Source organism: Eupeodes corollae, chromosome 3, assembly GCF_945859685.1.
Source record: "Eupeodes corollae chromosome 3, idEupCoro1.1, whole genome shotgun sequence".
Classification (NCBI taxonomy): Eukaryota; Metazoa; Arthropoda; class Insecta; order Diptera; family Syrphidae; genus Eupeodes; species Eupeodes corollae.
The window spans coordinates 119,971,438-119,990,432 of record NC_079149.1 but is presented as its reverse complement, the minus strand read 5'-3'; the positions used below and the strand labels follow the sequence as shown (position 1 = coordinate 119,990,432).

Sequence of the window (18,995 nt, the reverse complement as noted above, 5' to 3'; positions counted from 1 at the left end):
GTTTTTTTTTTTTTTGATTTGAATTGAATACATTTTAGCTCAATTACATCAAAATCATTCAAACGGTTTCAATTAGCCAGTTCAGATTTTTGAGATTTGATCTTCCAAATACTAGAAAACTTAAGTACTATTCACATGAGCACGACCAACGACCAACGAATGAACGAATATTCGTCGATTTTGACGTTTCTTTCACATGAGATTTTTTAATTCGTCGCGAATGAAGCCACCATTCACCACCGAAACCAAAATAAGAATGATTTTTAGGTTAAGTACGCGCGATTATTTTATTCGTTGCGAGTGTGGATAATGTGGAACACGAATAAAGTTTGACAGTTCGTATCAACTATAATATTTTTCGCGACGAATAAATTTGTTTTCTTAAATTTATTAATATTATTATATTGAAAAGTAAAAGTATGTATCATAAATCAAATAGAAACTATATTGCTATCGTTTTGTTAAGAATTTGTGTGAAAATATGTCTTCAAACGTATATAAACTCACATTTTGTAATTCATTCGTCGTTCGTTGGTCGCGCTCATGTGAATACTACTTTATGGTGGATGATTATGAGATGCAGATTATAGTAAAGACGAACATAGTAATGATTATTATAGCATCTTTGTCATTTTGTAACTTTGTTATACTTTCGTTTTTTTACTATAACATTATAGCGAAAACGAATTTAAAGAGAAAGGGGTTAATTTCAATATTTCATTGTTATTTTTGTAAAATTTATTTTATATTTATCTTTGAGTTTATTCCCATTGGCGCTACTGCGGCAACGTCTTGACAGACGAGATTTGTTTTACCATAGATAAAGAGGGTATGCTAAACATACACACCGGTATGTCTGCTTAGGAACAGGATATTATTGAAGTGTGCCCTCATATCAAGGAGATGTTGCAATTCCCAGATTTCTACATTATTGAAGATTTAAAACTAACATTACCTAGCACAATGACTAAAATTTCTGCGAGTGATTTCACTTTTTATGACAAAAATTGCTCTTGTTTGTGACGCCAAAGGCAATAGTTAAGTGGTAGAGGTACGGATTGAACCCAGAACCTCATCAATTTTGATTTAATGAAAATTAAATAAAAAAAGTAAATATTTTTTAGTTATAACTATCGGTGGTCATCATCAATTTTTTTTATTTGAGGTTCAAATCGAAAAGAAAAGTAAACTTTGATGTCCTATTTTATTTAACCCACAACTTTTCTTTTAGTTAACCTAAAAATGTTCAATCATGAAGACATTTTCAATAAACTGTATATCAGTCTTATTTATTAAATACTCGTTTCAACCTCGCTAAAGTAAACCACGTCTAACAAATCCTTATTTATAAAATAGTTTCCAACCTGTTTTAGCTACGTTCATTATAAATGTAAACAAACCCCACTGCTTTGCATAATTATTCACTTTGATTAATTGATTGATTGGTTGTTATGTTAGCCGTGAAACAAACTACAAGATATTTTTAACATTTATATCTATAAACTTCTCTGAAAATCAATTTTAGGAAACATATGTACGTGAGAATACCAAAATGCCGTGTAGGCAATGAAGGAAGCCTGGACCGATCTTTTAGTTGAAAATGACAAAGTCTTCAATACTCCTATGGACCAGTTTTAGCTCGTTCTTTCCAAATACTCATGTATTTTCTTTATAAATAAGCATTTTAGTAATAAAGACGTTGCAAAAAAAGTTAATAAATAAGGCTGATAAAATATATATTATTCCAAACAATATTGTACAGCTAATATTATAAAATAATTTGAAAATTCATTTCTCTAATGTCATACATTTTGCAATCACCTGTCAAAAAAAATTCCAATGAGATTCCAATTAGATTTATATAAAAATAATGAATAGATGTGAAAAGAAGACATTCTTCGTAGTGTAAAATTGCCATATTTCATATTGTCCATTTTTATTCTTTCACGATTAATTTGAGAGCAATCAAAATTTCCATTGCATTTTTAAATTAATGTATAGCAAAAATCAATCACTTAGTGAAAATCCAATAAGCATTACTTTTTGACTATTATTTTATTTATTTGGTTTTTGATTGATTGAGATAAATACAATTTTACCCCTGTGGCCTTCAACTTCTAACCCACTACATTGTTTCGCTGATGACAGTACCCTTTGCTTTTCATATTCGTTTTTTAGATTCTCATCCTTTTTCTTCGGATGTGAACTACCAATGGCAGCGTATGATAAGCTCATTAAATTCTGATCTTAACAGTATTGTTAAATGGGGATTCAAAAACCGTGTAGAATTGAATGCTTAGAAAACGCAATGCTGTTTACTGCCACAAAATCGCAACACTCCCCCAATGCCACTATTCATGGCTGGTACTTGTTGTGGAGTGTTCACATATTTGAAATCGCCAAAAATGCTAATAATTGTTAAGGTTTACTCCGACGATGCAAGAAGTTTTTTACCCCTTTTGATCTAGCTATAATTCATAAAACTTTTATTGGTCCTTAACTCGAGTATAACTCTCAAATTTTGTGCAGGACCCCAATAACGTATTTGAGTCTTCTAGATAGAATTGAAAAAAGAGCTCTTAAAATGATAGGAGATCGTTCTCTCACAGAGTCATTTGCTTCTCTTGAACACCGCAGCAAGGGGCCATGCCTGTCATTGTTTTATCGTTATTTTTATAAACAATGCTCTATTCAAATAGCCAGTTGTATTCCTCCCCTTAAACAATTCAATCGTAATACCCGTACTGCTAGGAACGCCCCAGTTTACACTACAGCCCAATTTGGGACGTACTGTTAAGTACAAAGATTCTTTCTTTAGCCACACTATACGAATGTGGAATGCTTTACCAGGCTCAATATTTCCTACTCATTACAATATTCACACATTCAAAATCAATGTGCATCGGTTTATCCTTTCTAATCCTATCCTCATTTCCTAATTTTTCGCACTGTGTTCAATCATTATAAGGGTATTCAAAAACCCTTTAGTGACCCCATAATATATATAAAAATAAAAAGAGTTAAGGATTAAAACTAAAAGAGTAGGTACTGTGCTTAAATCAACAATTTTCCTTTCGATTCAATCAAATTCATTTAGACGCCTACCAGTTGAACTCTGAAGCCATACAAAACTGAGCAACTCTCCGCTCACCGAAGATTCAAACCATACAACTAAATCTCCAATTTGTCATTCGTCTCACAAATTGAATTAAAAATGGCCGATTTGTTGTTGTTTCGTGACCGGGGTACTCAGTGTTTTCTGTTTATTTTGTTATTTATGATGTTTATTTCATCTTCAATTAGTGGTAAGTCTTTAATTAACAATTCATATTATCCGATCAAATTAAATGCCAAGTGAAATTCTAATTGATAAACTGTGTAAATTGATAGTAAAATCTCCTGTGGTTCAATTGTATCTTATTCCCGTTGTGTGTGAATGCTGGTGTCTTTTTCTTATACGACCAAAATACCTAACATGTCATCTCCTTCCTTCGGATGTTCTCAAATGCAGTGTTGTTTTGTTTTTCTTTTTTTAGTCCATAACTTTTTGTGTTTTTATTATTTTTGTTTTGCAAATCGATTAATTGATTTGGGAGGGAAGCGTAATTATATTTGTGGAATAATAATTGGATTAAGATTGCAGCAGAAGTAAGTGCAAATCCAAATATGAATGTTAATTATTTAGTTCGTTTTGTTTTTTGTAGTTTTTGATAAAAAGAAATCTAGTTTTTCTCATTTTCTGAATAAGTTCAATAAAATTAAAATATGCACTGCATTGGCATTCGTCTAGAGATTTTCGATTCCAATCCAACTTGCGATATTGAAGAATGCAAGTTTAATTCAATAGACGTTTTCCTTTTCAGTGTTGTGGTTGTTTAATGATTGCTTTCATTTTTGTGATTTTTGATTAACTTTATTCTAAAAATAACCATAATTTCCACGAGTTGTGAAAATAAGCGCATTAATAGTTTCTTAAATAAGTAAAAAAAGGAAAATAATCCTTTCGTTCTGGAGTCTTTCAGTCGTCGGTGGAAATTTCTTGATTTACAAGTCTGCTATACAATATTCCCCTATCCTCCGAAAGGTGGCGGACTTATTTATTTTGTATGAGAGTCAGGGATGTTATACATTTGTTTTGGGTTTAAAATATAGTTTTAAAAACTTCATTTCATTAATTAAGTTTACTGTGTATACTAGGTATTCATTCAGTTTAGTTCACATACAACTTATTTTTCGAATTAATTTCTAAAAATGGATTTTGAACAATGTAAGTATATGTTTTATTTTATTCAAGGTTGCATCATAAATTTGTACATTTTATGTGATTATAAATAAACTAATACATTTAAAATAGATCGTTTCTTATTGGGATTAAAACAAACAAAAACAATTGTTTTAGTTTATGCAAAATCCTTACTATTTTTTCCGTTTAGCTTTTTAAAAATCCATACATATTTTGGTTTGCTGACTGTAAATATTCAAAAACTCTTCAATTGAATATAAGTTTTTCCTTTTATTACCCGTGTTTTTTTTTCAACTTGTTTCCACAACTATAAAGTTGAAAAATCTATAGAGTTCAAATTCGAAGGTTTAACACACTAACTTCAAGTTTATAAAAAGAGAAAGGTGACTTATAAATTGCTAAAAGTGATGTGTTCATAATAGAAAACATGCGAAGTTAAGCCTCCACATTTAGGCTACGTAAATATAATTTTATGGAGGTTATTGAGAAAAAATTTCTTTGGAAGAATTTCGAAAATGCACAGTATTTTTGTATACTCTTCTTTGTAAGCTCAAATTTTACACATTCAAATAAGAGACTAGGTTACCCAGTTTCTTCATGAAAACAAATTCCATTTTTCGAAGGAGGGACAGATTCTATGGGAAATGTTAATCATGATTTGCTACGATTTCCCTTATTAGTTGAAATTATTTTCAAAAACTTGTATATTTTTGTAATGTCGGAACTTGCTTTTTATATTTATGTTTTTGAAAGGATTTTATTTCTTTATACAATGTTTTTTTATGTTACTAATTGTATTCCCTCTCGATCTCTCCAGCAGTTCAAAATGGTCTTATTTTACAAGAATTGTAAGTGTTTATGGTACCAATGTTTATCATTAATACCATTTAAATAGTAATTTTACAATATTGATTCGTCACTTTCTTACGGGTTTTGAGATTCTTGAACTGCCTTATTTCGGGCAATTCAAATAACTAAGAAAATATTACGAATTTGGAATTAAATTCTCTGATTTAATGAATTCTAAAGCTGGAAGACGAAAATTGAATGATTTTATTCCTGTAAAAACAGTATACAGCCTAAATTTAATCTGTGAACTTTAAAAACTTTTGTACTCATCGTCTCTACTTATTTGCATACACTTTCTAGAAAAGCAAAAAACCTTGAAGTAACTTTTTTTTAACTATCCTAAGATAAAATCTTAAAAAAAAGAAAAAATCCAGTGGAACTCATCAGTTTGACTTATTCTTGACATTGATGCTATGCATTGGGTTTAAAATAGCTACTTGAAAATCTTACAATCTGTCCAAATGTCAAATTAAGAAATAAAAAAAAAAAACAAATCTGTTTCGTTTACGCATTTTTTCATGATCTGCACTTTAACGTGGAAACAATACAATACCATGATGATGATCATCATCATGATCATGATAATGATGGTTCACCGCACGTTCGTTTATATCAGCAAAAAACTAAACAAAAAAAACAAAACTACAAAACTACCGCAAACTTGATTGTTATCGTATTAAAATACTTAATTCACGGTAGCTACTCTCGTATATCATTCTTGTCTAAGCATTTAGCTTCTGTATTGGTTTCTTTTGCTCTTGTCCAAGTATCTATTAAAACTCTAGAGCAAGCAATATAAAGTGGTTATTCCCTTGCATTAAGAAGTTTATTTATTATTCAATAACATCCTTTGCCAAACAACCTTGCAATGGTATATATAGTTAGTTTAGTTACTGTCATTGTACCACAGAGAATCACAGCACGCATTTCTTTGCTTTTGCTTTGCTATAATACTTTGAAATGAAATACTTAAGTCATTTAAAAGCCACTATACTTATAATAGATGCTTCGCATATAAATTAATTGCATATACTATGTATGTTGCTCCTTTTGTATCTGTTTGGTCGTTTTATAGTTTCGAAAGAGAATTTTAAAATACAAAATAAAAAGCAAAATCAATGAGTTGTTGTTGTTGTTGTTGTTGTTTTGAATAGTTTAGGGAATTTAAGGTTGGAATAATAATTGCAACTTTCTAAACATACATATCACATCGATCTCTGAATATCCCAATTTTGGTTTATTCAATTTTGTGTGAGCAAGAATTTATTGTTTGGAGTTATAAAATTAGGGAACAGCACTTTTATAGTTTTCAAACTAATGGCAAAGGCAGAATTAACAACTATTACCATTACGACTATTATTTATAACTCTATGTCTTCAAATGCTTTTGATCTGTGTAAGGACCTGTCATTACTTTGATTCGAAACCCATGCCAGAGATTTAGATGAAGTGACTAAGTTCAAAGGAGCAAATTATCCGTCATCTACTGGGTATGTCAAATGTTCTTCAACGTCATGCCGTCGACAAAAGAAGTTCGGAACATTATTTATCCTATATAATTTTATCATGCTTGTTTACACTATGAGAAATGATGTATCTTTCGCTTTTCATCGTAATTCAAAACCATATCAAATGTATAAAGACTTCTCAACTAAGCAGAAACTTAATTAGGATGAGTTACGTCCGGATATAAATCTATTTTCACAAACATGGTTATTGTTATTGCAACAGACCCGACAATTAACATACAAAACTAGATCCACCTTTCATTCAAGAAGAACCACTCTGAAAACCAATAAACATAAGTGTGCTTAGCTAATTGAATATCAGTCTAGCACATTCAAATGTGTTCTCAACCAGCAGCTCCGGAAAGTAATCACACTAATCCCATTCACTCACATCCGGCTTAAGCCATCACATCAATCATATTGCTTACATCTGTCAGCGTATTTTCTCTCATTAACGTCCGGAAGGAAGAACTATATATATATAGGAGTATATAAACATACCTATAATATATTTTAAGATTTTCTTTTGTAAGCTGGTCATACACAGTCAAAATATTTTGCCAAGTCAATAAATTTAAATTCCATAATTGCATGAGAAGATTTACTGATGAAAAATTTGCCACTCGGAGTGAAGAAAGGGTGAGAGGGAGGTAAGGCAGCGTAGCAGTAGCAGTAATGCCAGAATTATAGATATTTTCGCAAACTTTATTATAAATTCTCTTCACGAATGATATAACGATGATTATCTGTTGAGTATCTGAGAATTGAATTTGTAGAGTTTGTGGGGAGTTGAGGGAAAAGAGAAGAAGAGAAGACCGAAGATAAAACTTAATATGTGAAAAAAGAAATCAATAAGCACCATAAAATAACTATAAATCATAATTAAGTGTAATTTACTCTCCGAACAAAACTATAACAAATGAATCTAACGATATTTTTTTACGGCCTTTAATGGCAACGTTATGCGAACGTGAGACTTTTCCACTATAAGAAGACTCTATACAGGAAAAATTGGCAAACAATTTATAATCTCCCGCTGCTTCTTCTTCTATTTTCTATAAACCTATACATACGACTTTGTGACAGACTTCTGTTTCTTTACCCTGCAAAAATTGTTGCGCATATTTTGATGGGGTGCGTAACTATGAGTTAATATTTGTAGGAAAAATATGGGCTTATGTATACATACTCGTCTCGTAGTTGTACTCGTTGTCGTCGTTTCTCGGTAATTGGCCTGAGTCCAATTTTCCAAAGCCAATCCTGGGAATATACTCGTCATACGCACTACCATGCCATAATGCCGAACGAAGACAAAGACACAAGAAAAGCAGAAGAAGAAGAAGATAAGTCACCACCTGACACATCACCGCACCACCGAGCGACTCTAATCAACCGACTAACCAGGTTGTGTGCGAACACTCTGTCCATCGTGATTTATAGTGCAAATCTATGCCTAGCATATGATGGGATGATGATAAATTCAAAGAAGAATCCCATATAGGGCATTCAGCCATGCATCGTCCCAAACTAGACGTACCTAACCTATCTATGGAGTATGGTGGAAAAAGAAGAATGAATTGGAATACACTTATGGTTCGGTATTTTGTTGTTGTTTCGGATTGATGGCCGACCAACAACGATGGTCATAGATACCCCCGATATCCAACAATACCTATCTTTTATACTGTCGCTAATCATAATCAGTCGAGATCTTGAGAAGCTTGAGACACTCTCTCATGATGAACGATGCTGTTGATTATTATTAAATCGCACACCACATCCTTTAATGGAGAAATCTATTTTCCCATAGAATCAACTATAATAGCGGCACACAGTAGCAACTAGCTCAGATCAAACAAACAAAAAATTGTTTAAATCTTCACATATCGCTGCGCTGCTGTGGAGCGTTGTAGTTTAGTTGGATTGGATAGGAGCATTTATAGCATTATAGGAATTGATTATAAAACTCGTTTGCTCCTGGATTTGTGTTGTGTTGTTTTTCCGAAACAAATAAATGTGTACAAACATTTTTGCAAAGGTTTTTCTTGCAATTCCAACAACGGCCGGCGACGAGAAGAATATTAAAACAGTCATACTGGGCTGGGGTGGTGTTGCAAAAAAAATCAAGTCGGCATCGGCATTGGCACTGCCTATGGACTCTAAACGACAACAACACAGAAGACACATCTAAACAAAAATGCACAAACCTGAGAGTATCTGTACACAATATTATGATATGACCATATTCCATAACGAAAGAGAAAAGATTTTGCGGTGTGGTACCCGCTGCCATCTCGTAGCCAGGAAGGGAAACCCATTTCTGTCCACCATATACTATACATAAGTTGGAGTTAGCCAGCTAGCCAAGCCAACTACTAGCTAACTAGTCATTGCAAGAGTCCTGTTTGGTGCGTAAAGTAAGGAGCTATACATTGTATATATATATGTACATATATGTGTAATTTTTATATATATACTATATACGCAACGGTGCAATTGTAATTACAAAGTTCAAGTATACTCACACGGTTACATGGTTAAATGAAAACAAACACGCACCGCTGGCTGTTGCTGCTTCTCCTGGTGTGCTGTTTGGTGGTGCTTTTGCTGGTGCTGCTGCTAGTACTGGTGCTGGTTCTGGTGCTGGATGATGAAACGGGTAAGACAAACAGAGTGGGGACACCAGAGGAACAAGAGATCTAGGCGTCTATGATGGGACTGGATCTTATTGAAATGCAAGCAACGACATTGGTCGTTTCCAGAATTACTAATTGAATCGACGCGTTCTTGTGTCGTCGACAATTATTTACATGTTGGGGTAATGTGAGCCTTATTTTTCGTTTTGTTATTGTTTTTCTTTATTTTGATTTTATTATTATTTTTCATCTCTTTGCTTTGTTGTTTTTTCATTTCTTTTTCTTATTTACAGAAACCTACGTTTTTTTATGAAATGCCTACCCTTGTGTGATTTTTCCATAGAAATGTTGACAGATTATATTAGAATGGATAGAAGAAGAAAAAGAAAAAGAACAACAAGAATTATTCTGTATAGCAAATGTGTTGTTTTTACGATTGGAATTCAAAAGCTTTTTTTGAATTTAAGAAGAAAATTTAATAAAAAGTCATAGAATGGATAGAAGAAGAAAAAGAAAAAGAACAACAAGAATTATTTTGTATAGCAAATGTGTTGTTTTTACGATTGGAATTCAAAAGCTTTTTTTGAATTTAAGAAGAAAATTTAATAAAAAGTCATAAATTGGTTAGAGAAATAAAAACTTCAAATAAAAAGTTGTACACAATTGTGCTGTACACCTTGGGCACTGTTTAAATGACCACCGCCCGATTTGAAATATAGTTTTATATGTCTTACGACTATCTTTAAATTGTTACTCCAAAACATCTTTCCCCAAATCCTTGTATACTTGAAATTAAAAAAAAAATAATAAAGGGAAAAATGTTGGGTTACAGATTTTAAGAACGTACAAATATAGCTCTCTACAAAAATTCAGCTCTGTCGGATTTTTTTCAAAGTGCATGACCAATTTTTCTGGGCTGTTAGATATGGATATGGATATGGATATGGTTTGGGACACCCACCGACAATAAAACCCTCGCGCTGCTATATTTTTAAATTTATGAGTTTTAACGGTAAAATTTTACTGTTTCTTCTTTTACTATTATGTAATTTGTGTAAACAAATGACCAGTCAACAGAGTGAAGTGCGCATCTAAAAAACAAGCTTGAATATAAAAAATCGTAATTTTCTCTGTTTCCTTTATTTGACTATGGTTTTATCTTTAGTGAAGAAGGCTCATATTGTAGCCTTACATAAGGAATATCTTTCCAAAAGGGAAATAGCACGTCAGGTTGGTACCAATGAATAGAGTGTGTGTAATGTCCTTAAAAACTACCAGTCGAATGGTTCCATTTCGCGAAGTGGTAGACCTAAATCAACGTATCAAATAGAAGATCGTCTTATTCACCGCTTACAATCAGTAATTGATTAAACCAATGCTGGGGACATTAACAGAAGTTTTCAGTCTCAAACTGGAAAATAATTAAGTGACAGAACCAAGCAAAGACTGCTGGATAATATTGGACTTAATGCACGGCGACCCGCAAAAAAGCCTTTGCTTACTGGCAGAATGAAGAAGCAAAGGTTAGAATGGGCTAAGTCACACAAAAGTTGGACTGAAATGATTGGGGGCAAATTTATTTTTCGGATGGATCCAAACTTAATTTGTTCCGACTCCAAGGTAATGCAATAGTCCGCCGCAAAAAAGGAGAAAGGTATTCAGGTCAATGTGTTTTGCCTACTTTGAAACATTCTCCTTATGTTATGGTATGGGGAGCCATTACTATATTTGGTATTGGGGCTATTATTATGCTGGAAGGTACGGTCAATGCTGCAAAATACATTGAAATCATCAATGAAAGCTGTTTAATTCGATGCCAAACCGAATTCGTCAAGTTATGAAAAAAAGAGGGGGAACAACTAAGTATTAGTTTTTTCTTGATTTTTATAAATATTTATTAAATTTAAGGTTTATTTGATATATTGGTTAGAGGTGAATATATCAAATAAACCTTAAATTTTTTTAAGAAAACTGTCTTTTTTTGGCACTAAAATGTTGTGTAAACAGGCAAAAATGATTTTTTTAAAACATTTAAATATGAATAATTTTCGTTTTTTTCTTATTATTTAAAAGACAAGAACAAATTAAAAAGAAAAGAACCGTAACTTTTATTGAAAATATATGGATCAAGAAAATAAATTAAAAAATATGAAATACATGTTAGGAATACTGAAAATATACAATGTTTTATTCAGAAGATCTACTGCGAGTGTTTTTTTGTCGCTAGGTGTATGTTCGAAATTTCCAAACATAAAATAACTCGGCACGAATAAATTTTTAAAAATCTCTATGAGACGAAGCTGCTACTCGATTCTGTTGAAACCAACAATGCTTGAAAAACTCAATTAATCACCCTTTTCTTGAGGTGATGAGCTCACCAAACGTTGTGTCTCCACAAAGTGGTGGTCTTTTTATTTTTTTATTGCCCGGTTCCTTTCCAAATTGATTTTTTTCTATGTAATAGTCTCATAATGGTTAATGATCACTGCACAAATGACAATTCTGCTTGTTACATATTCCTTAAGCCAGAAATTAGTCTCATCGCTAAAGATGAATATCCCTGTTTTTTTTCGGTTTTTTGTCAAATAAGAAACAATGCATTTCACATGTTTATGATTTACATCAAGGATTTTGGTCCGACTGGAAATGTTCCTTCTTCTCAGTTAAAAACTTCTACGGCAGGCGAACTTTCTTGCTGCTTGGTAAAAACTTGACTGATTCTTAAAATTCTTTGTTTCACAAAATTCAAATTTGTATGAAAATACTGGAATAATAATTGTTTTAAATTTTTATTTTTTCTATCAAAAACACTAACTGTCACAATTGTCAAAAATGTCAACAAATAAAGAATCTTCCGTAAGAACCTGAACTATTATTTAAGCTATGAGTTTTGTGATGGCAATCGTGAAACAAAAGCATTTTTTACTATTCACAACACAAATCTTGTTATCACTTTGGCGGTAGGAACATTATGATTTCTACCTCTTTTTTATTTATAACTTCTAAAAATATTTGGACAAAACAGCAATTCAAACATTCCTCCTTTTTTCCAACATTTCTAACACTATTAAAATGCCAATACCTGCGATATAACAAAATAATGGTGCAGGTGCTGCTATTGAAAAGACAATTCAATGTTGGATAAATCAAAGAAACAGTGACAAGTTTGAATACAAATTCAGAACAAGACAAAAAAGAACACTTGTTTCACATTATGCAGCACCGACTCTTGCAAGACTCATGAAGTCCCATTAGGATCCCCACTCAACAAAAAAGGGTTCACTTTTGTTGCATTTATTTTGGTTAGATCAAAGATCCCATCATGAAAGTGTACACCACTCACGATTTCACCACTCTTTCTCTGTCACATACCAAAGTTCTTCTTTGAAAAAGACCAAAATGGGTCCGCGGCAATTAGTATTCCCCGAATAGTAGAATTCCCGAAATGCCTTTAATCCATCATCAAACCGGGATCGGTGGTACTAAAAGTTGTTTTATTTCAATGACAACAATCATCTTGTCACTGGACTTTGTATATTTATTGTACCTTGTGTCCTGTTTCATTTGGAAATACTTTTCTCTTCAAAAAAATTTCGACAACAGACCGCCTACATTTAAAGGTCCACAAAAATTATTCAAGAAGAAAAAGAAGACAAAAAAAAACAAATAAAGAATCTCCAACCTTTTGCTCTGGCTGCCGGGAACACACCAAAAAGGTGTCTTAAAACACCTCGGCTGTGAATACGAAATTAAATTTCACTGTTTTTCGTCTTGACCGTCGTCGTCGTCGGTCTTATATAGTCAGTCTCCATTTTCCTTATTTCGGTGACTTTTAAAAAGACTTGAATCCAGACCAAGACCAAGACGAATGGAGAAGACCTCAAGTATGACCAACAAATTTTCAATTCGAAATTCTTCTTTTATTTTCATTAATTAAAAATTCTTTTGGTGCAATCATCACATGAATATCCACGCACTTATGTGGCTACCTAAGGAAAGGATGGCGATGGCGATGACGACAAGACCAAAAAGACTTACGCATTTTAAAATCATTTGTGTGTTCTACTCTTGGAGCTCGGAGCTCGGGCCCGGCCATCTCTTGGTGCTGGGTTTACTTAAAATTCTCTTGTTGTACCACAAAATGCATTACTTTAACGATTGTTTTCTCTTGGTCGAGAATATCTTGTTACGAGAGAGAGAGAGAGAGTGAGAGCGGGAGCCATTATCAAATTAACCCAAACAAGAGATTCTACGTCATGGGATTTGTTCCAGCATTGCGTCGTCCCGACACCGTTCTTCCATTCGTCTGTTTGGCTGGCTCAAGTCCAAGAGGCAAGTGAATTCTATACAACGTTGACGATGAATACGACGGCTATTGCAAAACGAAAACGTTCGTTGGCTTTCGAAATGGGAATGTGGAATCTCTGGGATGTCGTCGTCGTTACCATCGCATCGTACATTACCACATATAGCCCAAGAAGAAGCAGAAGAAAACCTATGGAGTGATGTTGGTCGTAACTTTCAAATGGACAACGACTACGACTGCAACTATACGACGACGGACGGACGTGGAGATCATTGCTTGCAGCCGCGTTGAGCTCATAAAAGGTATTTTGTGTTTTTGCGAGAAAAAGAGAATCCCGCATTGGCCATGGAATGCCCGGTCGTCCGACACACAGTCGGTTTGGTTGGTGGACTATTTGCTTTTGGTTCGGCATGAGACGGAGGCATTCAGGTTCTTGGCATATTTTAAACACGGAATCGTTTGCTCTCTAGAGCAAAAACAAAAAAGCAGAAAAAAAGCTAAGAATTTTCTTTTAAGTTTCTCAGACGCTATATTGGATTTGGCTTTGACTCTTAAAGGCTATATAACATCGAGAAGCACTCAAGGAACGTCGAAAAAGCACGCAGAGACGTCAGGGCACAAGGGAATTATTTTTCCTTCGGATGCTTCATTAAATGTACCTACAACTGCAACGTTATAATAAAATGTTGGTTTGATTTGGTTTGCTTGTGTGGTGAAGATACCCCAAGGGGAAAGCCACCGACAAGGAGCCAACTCCAAAAGGTGTTGGGCTTAATATGATTTTGACGCCTTCGAAAACGGTGAGGCTTTACACTAGCAGATACACAAGTGCAAATGGTGGGATCTTATTTGTTAGGAAATGTTGATGCAAGGTTTTTATCGGAAAGTTTTATGATTATAAGATGGAGTAGTAGGAAGGCCTAATAATAATTATTATTTTTTATGTTCAATAAGTTATTGATTACAATTAAAATTTAACTATTTCAGTTATGAAAGTAGAAATGAGTAGTCAAGTGATAAAGTCAATTATATCAAATCAATTTTTAATGTTTTCCATTAGGAAACAAACTTAATTATTAGAATCGAAAGAACATTTCAAACATAGGCTTCTTAGAATCAGTAAGCTGTGACATAAGATAGTTTGGTTAGTTTTTAATAGTTGGTTTCAAACATAAGTTCATTCTTGGAATTTGTTTTGAGAAACTTCTTGAGTTGGTTTAGACTCTTAAACCTTCCTCTTTAGATTTGGGTAAAGTATCTTAAGTCAATTATATGGTTTACATATCATTCATTTTTTTTCAATCAATTCTATTGAACACAACATCTTATGTGGATAAAATACCTTACAACTCCTATCAGCATGTCATTCTGGCGATGGCAAAAGGTTTTGTTTAGAAAAGCGATTATCGGTTGCGTCGACTCAAGATATTTTTCCTTTGTGAAAGAGATATTCTATGAAATTATTGTCTTATTTAAAAAATACGTATTTTTGAAAAGTCAATTTTGAGTACCTATACTGCTTTCTTAGGTCCAAATGATTTGTAATTTATTATTGGCTATTGAAGACTTTTATAGTTCTTTTATAGTTGTCGATTAACCTAAACTGTTAAATATCTTTTTCTTAACTTTTAATACTCCAGAGCAGTTGACTTATCGCAAAACTCCAAAAACATGTAAAGCTAACATTTTTCTGTGATACTTTTTGAAGGAATTAATATGAACTTCACGATACGAGGTATAATACATCTTTTATATTTTTCACATCATAATGGTTTTGGGAGTATTGAAATTCTTCAAATTATAAATTATTTTTCATAGTTCGGAGGATTATGATTTATACAAAATGTATTCAGTTGTAAGATTGTTCATAGAAAATTTTCGTTTTTAGTAAAAAATATTGTATTTTTGGAGCTTTATAGGAGTTGTATTATTTTCGGAGGTATTTTTTTGGAGTTACTTTTCCGAATACACAAACTAAATATTAAAACTGTCTTTTTCAATTATAATTGTTTTTTTGTAAGAAACTTCTAATACACGTTCCGAAAGATCCTATAATTATAGGGTCTGGATTATATTGCAAGGGATTTATCAGACTTCCAGAATTTATATTTGGGTTATAAGTTTTTTTTGGTAAAACTTGTGGGGCTAATATATTTTACATCAACAAATGTTTGTGTTTTAAGAGGTCTTATATTTTATCGAAAGTTTGTTCTGTATTCCGATGTATGTATTTTCGTAATGTTACGAGATTTTTTAAAGAAAATAAGCTATAGAGGTTTCCAATAAGAGAGTTTCAAGAATTCTATCTCGGGGGTCTTGAATCGATTGTAAAGCGTCATTAGCATAAACCTTTCACGGGATCCGAAATCAAAGCTCTTAAGGTGTTGTAACAAAGATCTTCTTGGGCTTTTGGGATCGCCTCTTGGAGAATTAACACGAACACTAATCTGTAAAAATCTCCACTGCAAAACTGTGACTACAAAATTTTGACAATTTCAATGCGTTGTAAGAGATTGTATACTTCCATTTCTAGTAATGGCATAGTTTTTACTTGTCAAGTGTCAAAAAATGACAGTTTAAAAAGTGATGGCTGTAGCTGAAAATGAAGGCTATTCAAAGATGAATCTTGTCATAAAAGTGATATAGTGAGTGTGACAAAGGTGGACTACAAAATGATACCCAAATTTAGTTTTGAAAAAAAAAAAAACATCTCAATATGTGGTTGCAGCTTATATTATACCTTGCAAATTTTTTGCTGAAGCTTTTTTCGAACATGCAAAATGCTACCTACTCAAAAAAACGTAGTGTTATACTCTTTCAAAGAAGGTACCAATCAATTTCAAAATTAATGTCATCAGTTTGACACTATAACAATCTCAAACAATATAATTATCCTCTATAGATTTAAAAATCACCCAGTCTCAATTTTATTTTTCAAAAAGAAGTGAATATTTGTCTGGACGAATTAAAATTATAATCAAACTGACACTTAAATTGGTATTTACAACAATAATTTGTTGCCCCCTTTACTACTGTGTTTCGCCCATCAAATTCAAAAACCAAAATAAACGAAAAGAAAAGATTACGCAGAAGAAATTCTGATATCAATCATTTGTGATGATTATTCTTCTCACACGCGCCCTCTAGCGTTTTTTTAGTTTCATTATAAAACTTCTTATCTTTTTTCGTTCAAACTTAAAAAAGAAAGACTCATGTATTTATGTGGATCTTGATACAATTCACTATGCAACATATGCAAGCTCAAACGCACTATACAACATAGCGAACGATAACCCAACGATAAATCAGTTAAATTATGCTCGTTTGGCCTCAAGACCCTAACTCTTCTTCTTCTTCTTCTTCTTCTTCTGATGGCAATTCTGACCATCTTCTTTATGTGTTACCTTCAGTTCAATTTTTAAAACTTTTTTTTTTATTTTTATTTGAAGTTAAGAATAAACTACCATCACAACAAAACCTCTACGTGTGTGTACCCCTGCCTAACTAACCTACCAACAAACCACAACACATCTTAAAGGGCTTACTCCTCATCATTTATTTTAAAATGTTCATTGGATTTTTGACAGATTTGCGCAGACTTTTGGCGCCTTCAGAGTAATAATTCTTATTTCTCTGGTGTAAACGAAAAAAAAGTAAAAAGAAATAACACCATACATATATTACCATCTTTTCTCTTTATTTTCATCTTCTCCCATCAGACATCAGTCAATCAGTTTGCTACTACTTCTTGCACATCATTTACTTCACGAGATAGGAAAGAAGTTACAATGCACCATTCCTTCTCATATAACATAAGCAATGCGCACAGGCTCCAGGTTTTCTGCATCTAAAGTCGTACAAAGTTGCTCTAAGATGACGAAACAGGCAAACAGGTTTATTTAACGACTTACAGTGATTTTTGTGTTACAACTGAATGATGGTGAATTTTTAAGGCCAAAATCTTGAAAATAAGATCATAGAAACTTAAAAAAAGATTTGTGAGGTACCTATGTACATACATTTGCACAGCAGTATTTTCCAAGTTCTAGAGTTGGTATTACAGGTATTTGATACCCAATTAAATAATATTGTTTTTCAAACTGTAAAACAATGTCCAAACTTTACAAATAAACCAAATGTTTATCAAATGTGTATCGCAGTGTGTTTAGTAAGCTTTTCTTTAGAAACTGAAAAATCAGTGACCCTGTATTTAAAAAAAAAGTGATTGTAAGTACTTTTCGCGTACTTTTAAAGTAACTTTCGAGTTCTTTAAAAGTACCTTTGAATCTGAAGCACTTTTTACGCATTTTTTAAACTAGAGTTTTTTTCTTAAGAATTTGAAGTATTGTTGATTTTAAATACCAGTATTTTGGGTTTCGGCACTACAGCTTTTTTGAGTTAAATCTCTTTGGTCGTTAAGAAAAATTTCCCTTTCGAATCGAAAAACAGTGTTAAGCCCCTGAACTCGAATTTGTATATTGGAGTTCCAAAATAAAGCATGTTTAAGAGCAAATCTTATTTCTGATATAGTTAAGGCCCAAATTAAAATTTTCATAGAAACTTACATATGTACTTGACGCCTTTTATCTAGAGCTGAAGTAATGACTTCTTTGAGTTAAAAACTAAAACCCTTTCTGGGGTTATTCCAAAAGTTCATCCCAATATTTTTTATGTTTGATGAAAAAAGACTTAATCGATGCAACATAGTTTACCCAATCTATTAATAAAGAGAAATAGTGCACAATTGTATCTCTCTCCCAATCCCCACATTTAAAAATGTCTGCCTCACTTTCCTGCAAGTTTTTAACTATCAAGTGGGAGAGAGACACAGTTATGAGACCTTAAAACGAGTTGCACCAAAAGAGTCTAATGTGAACAGCGCCCTTGAAAAACATTCTGTCATTGGACTTTTTAGAAAGATCTAAAGCTTAAAATTCTTTTCAAGATCTTTTAATTCTGACTACACTGACGGACTAAGATTAATGACCGTATATAGAAATTCAGGGTAAAGGAACGGATCTTATAATAGTTCCAATTTGTGTGACAGCTGTCAATTTGCAAAAACTACATCATTCGTTAGGTTAGGTTTGCTTAGTTACAAATATAAAACTATTTTCAAAGTTAAAACATTTTATTTGATAATTATTGTTTTTATAAGTTTGAGTGACAACCCTTTGAAATTCGGGATTTTCTGAGTACTCCAGAACGCCTGGAAACGCTGTCGGTAAGTCGGTAAAAATAAACATTTTTTGTACGATTACACTACTCTACCATAATCCAGAACAAAATCAGGTGTGATACGTAAAAAGACATGATGAAATAAAAAGAACTTGAAAACAATCGCAGGTATACTTTTAGAACGGAAACCCAATGAGTGCAATTTAAATCGAAAATAATAATAATTATAAATTCAATATAATTTATACTTATGTACGGTACATTGTTCTTTGCTT

The 18,995-nt window shown here is 32.6% G+C and overlaps 1 protein-coding gene across 1 annotated transcript in view; it reads left to right on the top strand.

Annotated features, from left to right (window-relative positions):
* Positions 1-3,179: 3,179 nt before the first annotated feature.
* LOC129951788 (bone morphogenetic protein receptor type-1B) overlaps positions 3,180-18,995 on the top strand; it is a 209,149-nt gene continuing 193,333 nt past the window's right edge. Inside the window, exon 1 of the mRNA XM_056064107.1 lies at positions 3,180-3,305. Within this exon, the coding sequence (XP_055920082.1) occupies positions 3,215-3,305 (91 nt within the window). The 5' untranslated portion in view covers positions 3,180-3,214. The remainder of the gene's footprint in view (positions 3,306-18,995) is intronic.